Below are 19061 nucleotides of genomic sequence, written 5' to 3'. Positions count from 1 at the left end.
TGGCGGCCACAGGGGCCTGGTTTCCCTTCCCAAACCCCCAGCCCAGAGATCGCACAGGCCATTCCTGTCCGGCATCTGTCAGGGAGGCCACTCGCCCCGTGGACATGGCAGCTGAGCAAAGGGAGGGAAGGCAAGCCCCATCTCTGGGAAACACGAGCCCAGAGACGTTTTCTTCTCCAAGGTGCAAGAGAAGACCCAGGGCAGTCTCTGGGGAGAGGTGACCCAGCACCGGCCGTGGTGGAAGGGACCGAACAGGGCATGAGGCAGCCAGGCAGGCCCCAGGGAGTAGCCACTGGGACCCAGGAAACAGGCCGCAACCCAGGCTCAGGGCAGGCGTGGTCCCCCAGTGCTGCCCCACTGCGGTGAGGGCAGGACCCAACCACAGAGTAGGTCGGTCGACAAGCGACCTTCAGCCAAGAGAGGATCCTGACTGCTTGGGCCTCGAAGGCTTTCTGACCGTGGTGACCTGTCTGTCACACGTTTGGTCCTTTCAGTAAGAAGGTGGAAAAAAACCCACAACGTGGGGCACGCAGGTGCCAGCAAGGCTAGTGCAGTGGCCTGTGTGAACTGGACCACGGGAGGTGACCCTCTGTGAAGTGACTCTGTGTGAAGTGAGTGGCCCTGTGTGAAGTGGCCCTGTGTAAAGTGATTCTGTGAAGTGACCCTCTATGAAGTGGCCCTGTGGGAAGTGACCACATGTGAAGTGACCCCGTGTGAAGTGACCCCGTGTGAAGTGACCCCGTGTGAAGTGACCCCGTGTGAAGTGGGACTGTGTGACGCGGCCCTCTGTGAAGTGGCACTTCATAGCCTAGTCTAAAGCCAGCCAGGAAAACCCAAGAATCCAGTCTCGGTTTGTGCCGGGAAAACATAAAGCAATTCAGACAAATAAGCGTTTGCCAGATACCCACCGAACTCAAAGTCTAGTGTCAGAAGCAGAGTCCAGAAGAATGCAGTGACCCCAGTTCTGCCTCTAAGGCTACATTTGACAAGGCAGAGCCAGCACCACCCGACCCCAGGCAGGGTCCCAGTCAGCTGCAGGCCTCGGGACTGGGCAGCGCTCAATAGGACACCCCGGCCCCTCCCCACGATGGCCTGGGGTTCTCCTGAGAGGATGGGGGACCCCCTGCAGGCCCGTCCGGCAGCTTTCTGGAGGGGCCCCGGGCACTCACCCTCCGAGTCCAGTGCCTGGATCTTCAGCTCCAGTGGCGAGTCCTCCAGGTAGAGCTCGCGGGTGGTGGAGACGATCTGGATGCCGTGGATGAGGTCCACGATGGCGTCACAGCGCAGGACCTGGCCCGTGGCTGCAGAGCAGGCGAGGCTCAGCGGGCTCACTCCCTCCACCCGCACCCCGCAAAGGCTGGGCACCCCAACACGCCGACGCAGGCAGGGCCAGAGAACTGGGCACGGCCGCGCTGTCCTGCCTTGGGTGCTAGCAACACGGCACCAGTGTGAGAGCGGGCAGATCCCTCCTTGGGAAAAGCCAGCTGGGGTCCGCGTGCCACCAGGCTAAGGGACAAGGGCCACCGCAGGACAGTGGCCACCGGGGGCGGGCTGGGGCGAGTATGCAGAGTTAACACCCAGCGGGCAACACACCAGCCCCCCACTGCACTCAGAAACCTGCTTCTCAGAGCCTCGAAAGGCCACAGGTATGACTAAGGGCTGCTGGGATGCGTTTCGTTTTATTCATCTGTTCTAGCACAGCGGTAGGGCGTTTGCCTTGTGCGCAGCTGGCCTGGCCCAGCCGGGTTCGATTCTTCTGACCTTCTTGGAGAGCCCAGCAAGCTACCAAGAGTATCTCGCCCGCACGGCAAAGCCTGGCAAGCTACTCGTGACGTATTCGATACTCCAAACACAGTAACAAGTCTCACGATGGAGACGTTACTGGGCCCACTCGAGCAAATCGATGAACAATGGGAGGACAGTGACAGTTATTTGTGATTTTGTTTTTGGGCGACTCCTGATGGTGCTCCGGGGTTCCTCCTGGCTCTGTACTCAGGGCTCAGTCCTGGAGGTGTGCAGGGGAGCATATGAGATGTCAGGGATCGAACCTCATGCAAGGCAAGCGCCCTACCCACTGTGCTAACAGTCTGGCCCCTCATCTATTATTTTGGGTTTGGGGGCTGCACCTGGGCTCCAGGGCCGCACCTGGCAGCGCTGAAGGGACCCTATGGGGTGCCAGGGTCACTGCTGAGCCTCACGGCGGGAAGCGCCTTGACCTTTACGCCCTCTCTCACCCCTGGGGCGCTGTCCGGGATAGAGGCACTGCCCAGAGCCCCATTGTCTTCTCTGGTGGAAACGGTTTTGTAAGTAACCGGCCAGCACCCAAAAAACGCCTTGGTGCCAGGTGCTAACTAAGGAAACCTCGCCCCTCCTGGGGAGGAGTATTCGAACGCAGCCTGACCAAACAGGCAAAGAGTGTGGCTTCATTTTCTCTGAGCACTTAGCGGCCCGTGGCGCGGACAGAGCCTGGGACGTAGACACTACATGCCCGCTCTGAAGAGGAGACTGGGGCCAGAGCGATAGCACAGCAGGGAGGGCGCTTGCCTTACATGCAGCCGACCCGGGTTCGATCCCCGGCATCCCGTATGGTCCCCCGAGCACCGCCAGGCGTAATTCCTGAGTGCAGAGCCAGGAGTAGCCCATGAGCACCACCGGGTGTGACACAAAAAGCAAAAAAAGAAGTGGAGCCTGCCGAGGCTGATGGGCGACGTGGGACAGCCCAGGACAAAGGCTGGTGCCCACCCGGAGGGACAGAGGGCCAGAGGCTGGGAAGGCCCTGGGTGTGGGTGTGGGCGTGGGTGGAGGTGCGGGCACTTACTGACGTCCTCGGCGAGGATGATGCTGGTGAGTCGGGCGGGCTGCGCGGGGCGGGCGTGCACCACGGCCCTCTGGGAGCACTGCTTGGTGTCCACGCCCAGCGGCTCGATGCTGGCCACCTCTGGCCGCGTGGAGGACCTGGGCGAGAGGACAAGACTTTAGTTTGGGGCTTCCCGAATGGCACAGTGAGAACTACAAGGTAAAGGCGGGGTCCCCTTTGGGGAGGGGGCACTGTCCCGTACTCAACAGACCTGAGCGCAGCTGGCGCCTCCAGCTCCAAGCCCAGCGGAGAAACGGGGCCTTGCTCAGGGTCCCCACGGTAGCAGGGGACCCCACACCAGCAGCCACCAGGCCCTTAAAGTGCCCCCAGTGCTCAGGCCCCGGAGATAATTTCTCCCCTGCACTGCAGACTCCGCGCTGAGCTCAGCCCAGTGCCAGATGTCCACATTCATGGCCAGAAGGTGCCACAAAATCAGGGCACCGCGTCTGGAGATACCAGCAGACCCGACGCCCGAAAACCACACAGCGCTTGACACGACCCCAGAGCCAGGTGAGGCGGCTCCAGCCCTGACGGTGGTCTTACGGAGCAAACACAAGCCTGGACGGGGATGGAGGAACACGGTGAGCAGGGGGTCCCCGGGGCCGGCACCCTACTTCTCACTCACCAAAGTGGTATCCCGGCTGGGGGTCTGGCAGGAGGTAAAGGTAAAGGCTCTGCTGAACCTGAACCCGCTACCTGCAGACAGGGGCTGGAGCAACGCCCCAACTGGGAACGTGCCCCCAAAGCACAAGGACAGCTGGGGCTGGGGCTCAGGAAGAGGCAGTCTGAGGGTGGGTGTGAGGTCAGGGATGGGGTATGAGGTCAGGGATGAGGTGTGAGGTCAGGGACAGGCAGGTGTGAGGTCAGGGGCTGGTGGGTGTAAGGTCAGGGAAGGGGGTGTGAGGTCAGGGAAGGGAGGTGTGAGGTCAGAGGTGGGTAGGAGTCAGGTCCAGCTGTTGGCATGGCACAGGGCACACTTTGCTCCTGGATAGTTTATCCAGCCAGGGCATGGGGGTCGGAGCCTCAACGCAGTTATCTTGTGGCAATTCACTGCACTTGCCCCCTGGGGAGTCACCAACCCCCAGGAGCTCTGGGCGTGCACATGAACCTGCAGAAACTGGCCGGTGACAAAAGGGACCTGACCAAGTGGCTGGCCTGGTGCCAAGCATCACTGCCAAGGCCGGGCGTGAACGTGCCAAGGGAACCTCACTTCAGCCCGGTCTGTGTGTGAGCCAAACCCTCCTCTAAAACACAAACCTGCGAAGAATGGAAAGACCACACATGGTCGTGGCAGGGGCTCCCCGAATCCCACCCTGACCACACACGGGCACAGCAGGGGCAGTCAGGATCCCCCTCTCAGCCAATGCCAATCACCAGGGAAGCGTACGGGGCCACAGACACAGAAAGCCCAGGGCTGGGCACCCGCCTTGCACACAGCCGACCCAATTCAACCCCCAGCACCCCAAAGGGCATCTGAGCACCTCCAGAACTGAGCCTGAGCTCAGAGCCAGGAGTAGCGCCTGCTCACCACCTAAGCACCCCAAACAAACCCCACATTAAAGTAAAAAGTAAATGAATGAGACAGAGCCCTCACCGTCTCCTTCTGAGGAACAGTGCGGCGAGACAACGCTCGGGGGGTCTGGGGGCCAGAGCGCGGGCTCCGCGGGGCCTCTCCAAATCACAGTCTCCCCAAGACTAGGCCCCCCTCCCCTCTCTCATCCCCCCACCACCCCCAGCAGGGCCCCGGTGAGTCAATCCTGAGAGAGGCCAGAAATCAGTTCCCACCATCCCCAAATGTCCGACACTTTCTGGCGCCTTCCTCCCGAGTCAGCAGTGATGCAGCTCCTCAGGCCCCCACTGCAAGAACTAGATCAAGAGGGGCCGGGGCGAAGTACAGTGGGAAAATGCTTGCCTTGCATGTGGCTGCCCCCGGTTCAATCCCCGGCACCCCATACGGCTCCCCGAGCCCTGCCAGGAGTGACCCCTGAGCACAGAGCCAGGGGTGAGCTCTCAGCACCGCCAGGTGTGGCCCAGAAACCAACCAACCGGGACTGGAGCGATAGCACAGCGGGTAGGGCTTTTGCCTTGCACGCGATCAACCCGAGTTCGATTCCCAGCATCCCATATGGTCCCCTGAACACCGCCAGGGATAATTCCTGAGTGCAGAGCCAGGAGTAACCCCTGTGCATCGCCAGGTGTGACCCAAAAAGCAAAAAAAAAAAAAAAAAGAGAGAGAGAGACCAACCAACCAAGAAGAGCTGGATCAAGAAGCAGCCCAGGACGGCTGTGGGAAATATCCTATGGCACAATGAGAGCTACAGGAGACACGAACAGACTTTCGGACAGACGTCCCAGAGCGGGAAGCTCCTGTCACCAGATCTCCATCACCTTCACAAGCTGAGCCCTGAGCCCATCCCTGATGAAGTCGCGATTCTGGTGCTGTCCAGTCTTAGGGACTGGGCCAAGTGTCCTCCAGTGCCTTCCCAGCCCTACCGTGACTACGTTCTACTAGCCCTGATCTTTAAGCCCCGCCAAACACTGCTTGGGGGCCAAAGGAAGACGGAGCCACCCACTGGGCCCGTCTCACAGGTCTGGGTGCAGCCCGGGCGCCACTGCACACCCGCCTCCAAGCACTGGGCTGGAAAGGATCCCCCAGCACCGTCAGCTGGGACCTAGACGTTTGGTTTGGGGGCCGGATAGTGGCTAAAGACACTGTTCAAGCCTGAAGCTGTGAGCTGCACCCCCAGTACTGCCCACATACAGGGGTGATCCCGGCACCACAGCGCCCCCTGGCGAGCACAACCCCCAGGAGAGGCTCAGGCGCCAAGACTGAAGCAAGCAAGTCCCTTCGCGCTGGGGCCGGGCACCTGCCCACAGCCAGAGAGGCAACCCCGGGCACCATGGCAACGGCTACAAAAAAAAAAAAGACGGAAGGGGCTGGAGCGATAGCACAGCGGGTATGGCGGTTGCCTTGCGCACAGCCGACCTGGGTTCGATTCCCAGCATCCCAGAGGGTACCCTGAGCACCGCCAGGAGTGATTCCTGAGTGCAAAGCCAGGAGTAACCCCTGAACATTGCCGGGTGTGACCCAAAAAGCAAATAATAATAATAATAATAATAATAAGATAAAAATTAAAAGTATCGGGGCTGGAGAGATAGCACAGTGGGTAGGGCGTTTGCCTTGCACGCGGCCAGCCCGGGTTCGATTCCCAGCATTCCATATGATCCCTGAGCACCGCCAGGAGTAACTCCTGAGTTCAGAGCCAGGAGTAACCCCTGTGCATTGCCAGCTGGGACCCAAAAAGAAAAAATAAATAAATCATTTAAAAAAATTTACTCAAAAAAAGAGGGAAGGGGAAGAAGCATTTGGGAGCACCGAGGATTTAATTCGGGGGTGGTCTCTTAGGCAGTGCTCAGCCTCCCCTACATCCTGGCCCGCCTGCTGTTGACCTCAGGGCTCAGGGCCTGGGCCCAGGGACACCACAGGCTCAGGATCAGCAGTGCAGGGTGGGACAGGGAGGGGAGCCATGGAAAGGGTTGGATATCGGATTGGGGGTCTTGAGCATGCCAGGGCCTGCTCTGGCCCTCTGAGCCACCTCCCTGCCCCCAGATGAAATTAATTTTCAGGGTACACGTCACTAAATCCAACATGCCCCAAACATCGTTACTCTGACAGGCATTTCTGGCACTCCGAGGCGGGTCAGGTGAGGGGCTGAGGACGGGCCTGCAGAGCAAGCTGGGCAGCCAACACCGTCCTCCCTCAGAGTGGCACGGCCAGAGCTAAATCCAGCCCCAGGCGGGAGGCCTGGCATTGGCAGGTGCCTATCACCTCTCAAGATAAGCCTATGCTCCTGGGTAGGGTGGGGTCAATAAACCAGCCTGGAGACAGGCCCAGCGAGGCCGGAGCTCCCGGTTACCAGGGTGGTCCCATCTGCCCACCACCCCACAGTCTGGCCCAGCCTGCAGGGGATCTACCGGAAGTGACCCCATGCCCCTAGGGCAGCTGGGTGGGGGGCTGGCAGCTGGGCCCAGCCTGGAGATGGCCCAGCAGGGGCTGAGGGCCGGGCAGCCAGGCCCTGAACACGTCCTGCCCGTTCCCCAGCGCCAAGGCTGGACAGGCCTTCCGCAGGGGCCGCGGGAGGCCGGGGAGGTATTAGCTTACGCCCGGCCTGCTTCCCAGTCACCTGACCCCTTCTGGCACATTCGGCCCGGCTGGGCTGCACCGTGAAAAGTATCCGTGTGTCCTTGGGCCCCACATCCTGGGGCAGAGAGCGTGCTCGCAGGAGAACGGGGCAGCAGGCAGGAAAGGGGGACACTGGACACCCGCTCAGCCAGAGATGGGGGCCGTGGGTGCTGAGAGGGGTGTCGGCTTTAAGCTTCGTTTCTTCCCCCCAATTCACTTCAACGTTCGCCCCGCCCCCAAACACCCGCCACAGTGAGGCCCTGGGGAGTGGCACCCACATTTAATCATCAGCATCCCACTCGCTTTTAGCCTTGATTCCGGGGCCCTTGGGATTGAGCCAGGACAGGGATCAGACGCTTGCCTGGAGCGTGGCCATAGGGTCCCTCGAGCACTGCCAGGAGTGAGCCCAGAGGTAAGTAAGTAAGCCCCGAGCCCTGCTGGGTGTGGGCCTCCCCCAGAAAAGGGCCCCCGGCTCCCAGACCTGGGGCGCCTGCCCTCTGGGGCCCCTATCGCCCACTCGCAGTCTCGGGGCCTGACTCACTCTGATTAAGCCGGGAGCCTGCCTGGGGGAGGTGAGTTCAGAGGCCGGGACGCCCACGGGGGTGTCCAAGGGCTGCGGGGAGGGGGGTAGCAGGTCTACCCCGAGGGTCTGAGTGCCACCACGTGTGGCTGAGTGGTGGCATGAGCAGGCGAGGACAGCTGCCTATGGGCTGGCCCCCCACGTCCTCCCACCAGACCCTCGACCCGTAGAAGGCACTCGGGGGGTTCGGAATGAGGGTTTTGCAGCTTGTGGTCAGTGGAATTTGGTTTTGGAAATGCGAGCTGGCAGGAGACATGAATGGCACACATGGTGAGGCCCAGGCCACCCCTGGGTGATCCCAGCACTGTGTGTCCCACCCCGGCATTATCTGGCATGGCCCTGGACCCCCTGGGTCCCCGGTCAGGCCTCTGTGAAGCACGACCAAGTGCCCCAGTCTCTCCGCGATGGACAAGCCTGTGGGGCAGCAGAGGGGAGAGGTGCCCACCAAATGCTGGGGGGGGGGGGGGGACTGGGGCCAGTGTGGCCAGAAAGCCACGTGGCTTCCTTCCCTCTTGCTCACATCCCAGCCTGACCCCCCCCCCCCACAAAGGCACTCGTCTCCCCAACAAGGAGCCCGGGTCAGCCCAGACACATAGACACAGACAAGCAGCTTTGGACCCAGACATACACAAATACACATAGACACGAACAGACACAGAGACACACAGACACACACAAACACATACAGAGACACACACACACGCGCACACACACACAGACACAGGGACACAGAAACACACACACAGACACGCACAGACACACATACACACACAGACAGGCACACACACACACACACACACACACTGACCAGTGGGCAGTGCTGACACACACGAGGAAGTCACTCTCGGAGGTGACCCAGCCTCCCTCTGCCACTCTCAGTCAGCATCCAGTATTTCAGGGGGTTCCACCTCTTCACTCCCAGCCCAGGGACCCCTGAACATGGGGATGGTGAGGCAGGTGGCAGGGCCGGGCCCATCGGTGCTGTGTCCCCTGGCTGAGCGGGGCCCAGACTCAGACCTGTGAGGCCCTGGGCTTGCCTCAGTGCTGCAGGCCTGAATCTACTGCTGGATACCCCCTGGGGACCCCACAGGGTCATCCAGCACCACCCCAGAGCAGCCAGGCGAGGCCTGTGGGCAGCGGCCTTGTGTCCACCACTCAGGGTTGCATTTCCTGGCACAGTCAGAGGAGCCACTGACCCCTTGGCCCCAATCCGCTCGGTCGCTGCAGGAATCTCTCCCACGCCTCCCAATGGCCAGGATAGAGGCCCCAGGTGAAGGCCCACGAGAACACGGTTCCTGCCTGGCAGGGAGTCAACCCACTTCAAACTCTAGCTCTGCACGGTTCCAAGTGCATCAGACCTGGGTCCACTCACTGCCTAGCCCCAAGAGGAAAGCATAGATCAGAACAGGTCTCCCTGCCCTCTCAGGGCTGCTCCTACGGGGAGAGTCCCAAAGGCCTCCAACCCTCCCCGAGGGGCCGGGGCAGCCACTGACCACTGGCTCTTCCCATGGGCCTGCCTGGGCAAGGGGACGCAAGAGGCATTGTGACATGGCTTTGTTCCGACGCGGCAGGGGGCGGCTGGTCTCTGGTCCCCCAGTGTGGGGTGGGCACTCAGTCCCACAGGGAGGGCGTGGCAGTGGTTCCGTGCAAATGGAGAGCAGAGAAGCCCCTCGTTCGTTCCCCACCCTCGTTCCCAGGCCCCGGGTGTGCGTCCGGGCTCCCCTAGGCCCGGCCCTCCCCTAGGGGCCCCGAGTCCAGAGCCGTCCAGGCCACCCTGTGCCCTGCTATGTCGCTTTAAGCAGCTCCTACCACTGGCTGAACTAGAGTCGCCGTCAGCTGCTGCAGAGGGAACGTAAGACAAGCGGGTGGCAATGCCAGGTGGCTCGTTTTCTGGGGACACTGTGGCCGGCAGCTCCCAAGCCCACACTCTCTGGACGGGGCAGGAAAAGTGTCAAGGAAAATGGGCGGGGGCAGGGGGGTCAAGGGGGAGTGAGTGTGGTATGGGGTCATGGTGCGGGTGATGAGAAAGCGTTGGGCATGGATGGCGACGGCCACGTGCTCAGGCCTGGGGCTGGCCAAGGAGCAAAGAGCGTCCGCTACACCAGGATGAGGCAGGTGCTGGCCCCAGGCAGCTGTTGTGAGGGACCCCTGGTGTGCCCCCCCAGACAGCCTGCATCAGGCACCCCAAGGACGGGGTCGAGGTGGAGTGTGCGGGGTGTGGGAACCGCCTGCCGGGAAAGCGACCCTCAGCCATGGTGACAGAGGGGTGACGGGAAGAGCCCTGAAGGTGGCCCACTGGGAGGTGCATTCAGACCCTTCTTTGGAAAGAGCAGAAAGGGGTGCTCTAGGGGAGAGTATCGCCTTGCACGCGGCCGACCCGGGTTCGAGCCTTAGCCCTCCCAGCCAAGGTCCCCCAGCACCGCCAGGAGAGACTCCTGAGTGCAGAGCCAGGACTCAGACCTGCCTGAGCATTGCTAGGTGTGGCCCCCAAATCGAAAAAAAAAAAATAAATAAATAAAATAAAAAAGCGAAGAAAAGCAACAGGTTAGGTGCTGAGCCGAGCTCTGGCCTGAAGCAGTGGAGGGGTGGGTCCTGCAGGGGGCCGTGTCTGAGCTCCAGGACAGACCGCAGGAGGGGTGGGGGGAGGAGGTCAGAGAGCAAGAGCAACAAAGGGAAGTGAGAATGGTGCAGGGGTGAGGGACAGCAGCCCCCCTCAACCCACCAGGATCCAGCTGCCCAGGGGAGGGGAGGAGCGGGGACAGAGCAGGGGTCCGCCAAGGGTGCGGGGAGGAACAGCACCAGCACCGGATCAGCCTGGCCTCCACTCCTGTGGGACAAGGCGGGGACAGCCGCGGGGCCCACCCAGGCGAAAGCAAAGCCCGAGAACCGGCAGCTGGCACATCCTGCCCACTCCTGACCCAGCGCGGCCTTCCTGTCCCCTGACCACAGGCCACCGAGCTCCCTAAGCCCCGCCCTGCCCGCTCCCCTGTGGGCGCCCTGCCAGTCCGAGGCTCCTCCCCCCCAGGAACTGTTTCCCTCCTCTCCCCCCCCCCCCCCCCGCCCGGCATTGGGGCCACACCCGACAGTGCTCAGGGCTCACTCCTGGCAGTGCAGGGGGGACCAGATGTGGTGGGGAGGGGGTCAGACGTGATCCGTGATCCCTGTCCCCTGCACCCCTCCCCTGCACACAGCCCCTGCAGGCGGCTCGGGCCTCTCTCCCACCTCCTGGGACAGCCCCCAGGTCCCTGGAGGGAGGCCTGCATTGGCGCCAGGCGAACCCCTCAAGGAAGACACTGCCTCCCAAAAAGTGGGCTGCCCTTCCCTGTGATCCTGACTCCTGTGAGCACCCCCGGGGGGAAATGAGGGCTGCCAGTGTCCCCGGTCCAGGAGCGACAAGGGTAGCGGGCAGCTGTGGGGTGTAACATGCCCGGGACACGGGGGACAGGCCTGGGGACGCCCACCCCCCACACACACCACCAGGCAGGTCACACCTCCCCCCACACCCGCCCACAGGGCCTACACCACCCCGGTAAGGCAGACAATTTCGCTTCCCCTGCCGGGAAGACAACCCCGCGGCCACAAGAGACTGTCTGAGAGCCCTAGACCCGCTTCCCACCAGAACCCTGCTCCACAGACCCCCAGACGCAAGGGCCCATGCCAGGCTCTGAGGAAACCACCCACAAACCCTTCTCCAGGCAGGGTAGCCCACTGGGGAGCTGGCAGCCCCTGGCACCTGGTGACCCCTGGCACCCGGTGACCCCTGGTACTCGGTGACCCCTGGCACCAGGCCCCAGGGAGATGCCAAGGCTCTCAGCGCTAAAATCACGCAAGCCAGTGCAGACAAGCGTGGACAAGCTCGGACAAGCACGTGTGCTGAGAGAGGTGAGTAGCCCTGACTCCAGGCTCGGAGCAGGCAGGGGAGGGCTGGGGAGAGAACAAGGGGGGCCCCAGGGAGGCCTCAGGATGGGGGGTTCTCTTTCCTCCCCTCCTCATTCTCAGCACAGTGTCATCTGCACATGAAAGAAGGCCTTCCAAGGGGCCAAAGAAACCCCATTTTCTTTTCATCTATTTTAGTTTTGGGACTATGCCTGGCTTTACACCTGGCTCTGCCTTCAGGGATCACACCTGGCTGGGCTGGAGGGACTGGGGAGGACCATAAGGGAATCCAGCGATCAAACCCAGGCCGGACACAGGCAAAGCAAGCACCCTCCCCTGCCCCCAGGGTACTGTCAACAACCAGTCAGTGACAGAGTCCCTCCCTGGAGAGGGTCAGTCCGACCAGGATGGTTAGCCGGAAGGGGGCCTCAGACCCCTGCCAGCCCGGCCTCCCCAGGGCCGTGCCCAGCCCTCCCCTCCCAAGGCCCTTCACACTCCTCTGCATTTAGGGGTCCGCTAGCCTAGGACGGTCCATTGCTGTTATAAAATCAACGTGTCCATCTATGGCCTCCAATGGCCACAGCAGCATCCCTGGGGGCAGCCCCAGGGCCTCAGCACCACTGGGCCTGACCCGGTGGGCCTCCAGCACAGCAGCCCCACATCTGAGGGTGTGAGCACTCACGGGCCACCGGCGGATCACTGCCAGGAAGTGACCCTGGGCACTGTAAGCATCACTTGGGAGGCAGCCCCTCCCAAATCAAGGGACAGGGAATACGGATGCGTGCGGCTCAGTGGTAAAGCCCAGGTCTTAGCTGGGTGAGACCTTGGGCTGACCCCCAGCACCCCACCGCCCTCCTCCAGCACCAGAGACGGTGACTCCCATAACAATAACAAGTATTTTTTATTGGCGATGCCTGGGATCCTGGGTGCAAAGCACACATTCTACCATGGAAGCACATCCCTGACTCAATATATCATCTGAACCCAGCAGCAGGAAAAGCAGCTAGAGAGGTAGTAGCCAGAGGGGTCAGAGAGCTTGCTTGTCTTGCTTGAGGCCCCGAGTTCGATTCCCAGGGCCTCTCACATACTGCTGGTGTGGCCCTAGTACCCCACACACCACAGGGCCTGATCACATGCCATCTGCTACTCTAACCAGTGCCTGGCACCGGCCCTCAGTCCCCCAGCACTGCTGGGGCATGGGATTTAAAAAAAACAAAAACAAAAAACAGGAAAAGTCCATGTAAAGTCACCCGCTCAGGAAGGAATGACACAATTCTTAATCAGTTTGGAACTTGGCCACAACTTCAAAGGATTAAAAAAAAAAAAAGGCCCTGAGGTTCAGGAGAATTTTGCTTTTCTGTTTTCTGTCTTAAAAACTTCACAATGAACTCCTGGCACGGAGAGATTGTGGACATCAGGCTGGGCTGATTCCAGATTTGTGGCTTGTCCACACGCCCCCTCTAAGTCTCCAGCAAGTCTTTAAACTTAAAGCCATTAGAGGGCTGGGGGCTGGAGAAAGTGCGCAGCGGGGAGGGCGCTGGCCTTGCATGAAGAAACACACGAACGTCCTGTGTGCACACAGACACGAAGCGACAGACACACCCACACATGCACACACGGACACAGAGAGAGGCACTGACACACTCTTCCAGTGGAAAATTCAGGTAAGTTTGGTGGTGGGGGGTGGGGTGATAGCACAGCAGGGAGGGAATTTGCCTTGCACACAGTCAACCTGGGTTCAATCCCCGGCATCCCACATGGTCCCCCAAGCAACGCCAGGAGTAGTTCCTGAGTGCAGAACCAGGAGTAACCCCTGCTAACGGCAAAAAAAAAAAAAAGCAAATTCTGGGGCTGGAGGACAGTGAGTGGGTTGGGCATTTATTTGCCTTGCATGCAGCCGGCCCAGGTTCAATCCCCAGCACCCGCTATAGTCCCCTGAGCCCACCAGGAGGAATTCCAGAGTGCAGAGCCAGGAGGAAGCCCTGAGCATCTCCATTGTGACCCCAAAACAAAGCCAGAGAGGGCCAGAGTAGAAACAGCTGCTGGAAACAGAGCAAACCTTCTCCATGCTCTGATAGGAGAGTTCACAGAAAGTTGGGGGATCACAACAGAATATCCCTGAGAAGACCCTCGAGAAGACCCTCACCTGCTGGCAGCAGGAACCACGAACCCAATGCCCAGCCAGGCCCCCCAAGGCGCTCGGCCCCTCTGCTTGGCTGCGCTGAGGAAAAGCTTCTTACCCTTCCACCGAAGTTCTCAAACAGAGAATCAGCTTCTCTCAGAAAGGAAAAATGTCATTTAGGAAGAGGGATGGGAGCAAAAGAGTATGTGAGAAGGGGAACAGGGCCTTAAAGGTAGCAGCGGACGAATACAGCCAAAGGGGGCCTCGCTGTTTTCAAGAGCAAACTTCCTCTTTCTCACCCATAATGCCAAGAGCCGGAAAATGTGCAGGGCATGTGGCCAACCCGGGTTCAAGCCTCAGCATCCCACACGGTCCCCCAAGTGCAGCCAGGAGTGATCCCTGAGCGCAGAGCCCTGCGCACCGCTGGGTGTGGCCCCCAAACAAACAAACAACAACAACAACAACAAAAGGGAAAGAAAGAAGAGAAAAAATGTGCAGGCACCCGCAGCAGAGTTCCAGCCCGCAAAGGGCCCTAGAACACGTCAAACTCAAGATCAACTTCTGAATCAAGAGCCGGAACAGTGGCCCTCTGGGCACAGAAGGCTGAAGACCCCACACTGAAGAATGGGTTGGAGGCAGCGCTGGTGAAAAATCAATGGGGAGCAGTCGTGCAGGGAACCCTGCTGGGCTTCAGTGCTCTGGCACTCGGTGGGGCATGCACACAGCTGGGGGAATCCCAGGGAGTGAGGTCTCAACTCCAACCCCGGGAGACAGGAAGGGAGGAGCAAAGAAAGCACCTGCAGGGGTGGGGGGTGCCAGACCTCAGGACCAGAGCTGGGAGGTGAGAGGATGGGGCACACCCCGGACTGACGTCTCCACCACGTCAAAAGTGGATTCTGTGAGCCATCCAGTCGGGCCCACTGGCCCCCTTGAACTTCTTCACACCCAAGGACCACACCTGTCTGCAGTGGAGGGAAATGACAACCCGGGCGGTGACCCTCCCGCAGCTGGGGGAAAACCCCTCCCCGGGGCTGGAGCGACGGCACAGCCGGGAGGGCCCTTGCCCTGCACACAACAGCCCACCGGGTTTCGATCCCTGCGTCCCATCGGGTCCTCCCGGCCGGCCCAGAGTGATCCCTGGGCATCATCGCCGGGTGCAGGAAGAAAGCAAACCACGCCAGGGCGCCTGGCGCGGGGTCTGTCCGGTGGGTGGGGGTGGACCACCGGCCCCGGCCCCGGCTTACTCCTCTCTCGCCTCCCGAACGCGTCCCCGCGCGCGCGCGCTCCCGGGCTCCCGGGCACCTGCCACCGAGGCCGCGCCCCTGCGCGGTGGGCGACGGGGCGCTGCCCACCCCGCCCCTCGACCCTCCCGGGGCGCCGGCCCTGCGGGTCGGCGGGGAAAACGCGGCCACGCGGGGGTGGGGGCGGCGGGCGGGGCGCGCGCGGCGCCGAGCCGGGCCGGGCCCCGGGGAAGCGGCCCACGTGGCCGGCGCCCGGGAGCGGCGGGTCCCGCGGCGCCGCGCCCCCCGCGCCCCCCCGCGCCCCCCGCGCGCGCCTCACCAGCGGTAGCAGCCGTCCGAGGCCTCCAGGGTGAAGTTCACGCGCGTGGCCCGCGTGAAGGGCAGCAGCACCTTGGGGATGTTGAGCTTGGCCGCCGCGGCCACGGGCCCCGGCGCGGGCAGCGCGGGCAGCGCCACCAGCAGCAGCAGCAGCGGCAGCGGCAGCCGCGGCCACCGCCGCCGCCGCCGTCGCCGCCGCCGCCAGCCCAGCGCCGTCATCCTCGCGCCGCGTCACCTCCGGCGACCCGGCGCGCCCGGTCCCGCGCGCGCCCCCGCCGCCCGTGCCCGCGCGCGCGCTCCCGGCGGCAGGTGGCGCGCGGCGGGCGGGGCGGGGCGGGGCGAGCGCGGCGGGCGGGGCGGGGCGGGGCGGCGCTTCCTGGGCCCCGAGCGGGCGCTCGGCCAGGCGGGTCGGGGTGCGCGCCCCGCTCCCCGCGCGCTTGGCGGGCGTCACGGCCCGAGCCCGCCTTGCAGGGCGCGCGGGCGCTTCTCGCTCCCGGGCGGGAGCGGGGAGGCGGGGCGACCGGCCGGGGTGCGGGGGGGAACAGGCGCCCGGGAAACGGGGGGCGCGGGCACCCCTGGGCGCCTCCTCCCCCTCCTCCCCGAGCCCGGCCCGGGAACGGACGATGGCGCACGGAGGGTTCTGGGCGCTTCCTGCCGCTCCGCAGCGTCTTGGGGGGCAGAGGGAGGGGGAGCCTTTCCAGGAGGGAACAGGTGGCGTGGCCCCCCAAGGCCCCTCGGCCGAGAGGGGCAGCGGCCGGCGTCTTCCGGGAGCCAAGGGGGGAAGTGGCCCCAAGGGGCAGGATTAGGGCGCCCTGGCCGCGCCGCGCCCCGCCCCACCCCGGGCGCACCTGCCCGCGGGGACCGCGGCTCCCCGGCCGGGCACTCGCGCGCTCTCTGTGGGAACTGCGAGCGTGAGCGGGCGCCCGCGCCTCCAAACGGTCCTGGGGGCGGGGCAGGGGCGGGGGGACCGCCGAGGCCCCGGGGAGAGGGCGCCCACCTCCGGAAGAGGCGCCCGGGTGCAGAGCTGGAACCCCGCGGCTGCTGGCTGCGCGCCCGGGGTGGGAGTGGGGGTGGGGGATGGGGGGAGTGGTGCCCTCGGGATGCAGACGCGGGCCCGCGACGCCCACCCCAGACTAACCCTTAGGACCTTGGGAACGCGATGGGGGCTTTGGGGAGGGGTCAGTCTCACAGCCTGAAGCCCCCCCCCCCCACCAGGAAATGCCTGCGATTGGGGAGACCTCTAACGACCAGAGCTGGAGCTGGTGGAGCCCAAGGGTGGGGATTTCCCGGGAGTTGGCGGGGGGTGCTGGGTCAGGTATGTTCTGGGGTGTTCTGTCTGGAAGCAGAGGGGCGTATGGAGCAGGGGATAGGTGAGCCTGTCCCTTCGCACTTTACTTACTGTGGGCCTGCTAGCTTTCAGTGGTGGTGAGCCCCTCACCTCCAGAGACCCTTCCCCATTTCTCCATGATTATTCACCCAGAGAAACGGTATGCATTTCAAGCACATTAATATAGGAGCCCAGAAATGGAGGTATAATCCATCTTGCTCCACTTCCACCCACTTGGGCCTTGCCAGGCAGGTAAATAAATGCCAGGAACCCTCAAGTCTATTAGGATCATGCGTCCCCGGGGCCTCATCTTTCCAGATTTTTGGATTACTGAGAAATTGGGAACTGCTGGGCTTTTGGTGGTGGTTTCTCACAGCTGGGAGCAAGCCAGGGCCTAGTGAGAGCAAGGCACAGGTTCTGTGCTCTGAGCGCAGTAACAAGATTTTTTTTTTTTAATTTTTATTAGTGAAACACCATGAGGTACAGTTGTGGACTTACAAATTTTTGTGCTTGGGTTTCAGTTATACAATGATTGAGTACCCATCCCTCCACCAGTGTTCATTCTCCACCACCACGGATCCCAGTATCCTTCCCACTTCCATCCCCCCCATTCTCTCCGCCTCTGTGGCAGGGCATTCTTTTTTGTTCTCTCTCTCCTTTTGAGTGCTGTGGTTTGCAAAAGAGGCATTGACTGGCAATCATGTTCGGTCAATAGTCTACTTTCAGCATGCATCTCACATCCTGGGAGGATCCTCCCAACACCCTTTATTTGGTGCTCCCTTCTCTATCTGAGCTGCCTTTTCCTCTAGCATGTGCGGCTGGCCTCCAAGCCATGGAGCGAAACTCCTGGTACTTATCTTGGCTATTCTTGGGTGTTAGTCTCCTATTTAGTAACAAGATTTTTAGGTGAAACTTTATTATAAATGATATTAATTCAGGTGTGTGTGTGTGTGTGTGTGTGTGTGTGTGTGTGCGCGCGCGCACGTGCATGTTTAATTTCACTCACAACATTCTTGAGAAAGTAGATTTATACAAATGATGGGCTGGAGCAATAGTACAGTGGGGAGGGCATTTGCCTTACACACAGCCAACCCGGGTTTGATCCCCAAGACTCCATATGGCCCCAGCAGCACCGCCAGGAGTGACTCCTGAGCGCAGAGCTAGGAGTGAACCCTGAGCACCACCATCTATAGCCCCAAATAAAAAAAAAAAAAAACAAGGATTACAGAAAGGGCTGGAGCAATAGCACAGTGGGTAGGGCGTTTGCCTCGCACACAACCAATCGGAGTTCGATTCCTCTGACCCTCTTGGAGAGCCCGGCAAGCTACCGAGAGTATCTCACCCGCACGGCAAAGCCTAGCAAGCTACCCATGACGTATATGATATGCCAAACACAGTAACAACAAGTCTCACAATCGAGATGTTACTGGTGCCCGCTCGAGCAAATGGATGAACAACGGGAGGACAGTGCTACAGAAAGGGCAGAGGAGTGATTGCCACCAGCAGCACCGTGCCAGGATGGTGGAGGATCAGCGGCTCTCAAAGGACCAGTGAACGGTCCCACCTCGCTGGGTTGCGTCAGGACTCTCCATGTGCTCGCATCCATTTCCGGGGTGCCATACTGTGCCAGGATTTTGCCAGATGTGGCCGCTGGGGGGGAAATGGGAAAGTTGCATGGGACCCTCTGTTTCATCTCATGTCTATTTGCCAAAACATGCGAACCATAATTATCTCTCCAAAAAGGTTTAATTACGCAATTAAAAAAACTTACTAACAGGCCTGACAAGTCGCCTCAGAGAGGCCAGAGAGAGCCAGCAGTTACATGCCTGTGGCAACCGTTTTCAGTTCCCGGCACCGCACAGTCCCCTGGGCATCATGGGGTCATCCCTGGAGCCCCCAAGGATCCACTTGGGGCCCAAGTATCCCCAGCACCACCTCCTCAGGCCCTCGTTTTGGCTGAGGGAAAGGCAGCCTTGCAACCACCCACACGCTTAATGGAGGCAAATTCCCCCACTGGAAACAAGCAGTGAAAAACAAACAGTGGGGCCGAAGCAATAGTTCAGTGGGGAAGGTGTTTGCCTTGCATGCAGCAGATCAGAGTTCGATCTCCATCATCCCATATGGTCCCCGAGCACTTTCAGCTGTAAGCCCTGAGTATCACTGGATGTGCCCTCACCTCCCCCCCAAAAAAACAAACAGTGGATAAAACAATTTTCTTGTTTGCAACGTTCCTCTTTATGGGCTGGAGTGATAGCACAGCGGTAGGGCATATTTGCCTTGCGCGCGGCCAGCCTGACCGAGCCAGGTTCGATTCCTTCGCCCCTCTCGGAGAGCCTGGCAAGCTACCCAGAGTGTTCAATATGCCAAACACAGTAACAAGAAGTCTCACAATGGAGACGTTACTGGGCCCGCTCGAGCAAATCGATGAACAACAGGAGGACAGTGAGTGTTCCTCTTTACGTTATCCTTAAACCTGTTCCTCCCTCTTTTCTCTCCCTACTTCAGGAGCCTGAAGCTGCTAAGAGATAACGGTTCTTCTGCTGGGGCCCCACAGTGG

At 61.2% G+C, this 19061-nt stretch overlaps 1 protein-coding gene across 1 annotated transcript in view; it reads right to left on the bottom strand.

Moving 5' to 3' along the window:
- The window catches only part of NUP210 (nucleoporin 210), a 64802-nt gene extending 49406 nt beyond the window's left edge, over positions 1–15396 (bottom strand). The window contains exons 1-3 of the mRNA XM_056129724.1: positions 15179–15396; positions 2819–2955; positions 1170–1301 (exon numbers count right to left, since the gene is read on the bottom strand). Of these exons, the coding sequence (XP_055985699.1) occupies positions 1170–1301; positions 2819–2955; positions 15179–15396 (487 nt within the window). The remainder of the gene's footprint in view (positions 1–1169; positions 1302–2818; positions 2956–15178) is intronic.
- Positions 15397–19061: the final 3665 nt, after the last annotated feature.

The sequence above is a fragment of the Sorex fumeus genome, unplaced genomic scaffold (assembly GCF_029834395.1).
Source record: "Sorex fumeus unplaced genomic scaffold, SorFum_2.1 ptg000072l, whole genome shotgun sequence".
In the NCBI taxonomy this organism is placed as follows: Eukaryota; Metazoa; Chordata; class Mammalia; order Eulipotyphla; family Soricidae; genus Sorex; species Sorex fumeus.
This window is presented reverse-complemented; position numbering and strand designations above follow the sequence as displayed.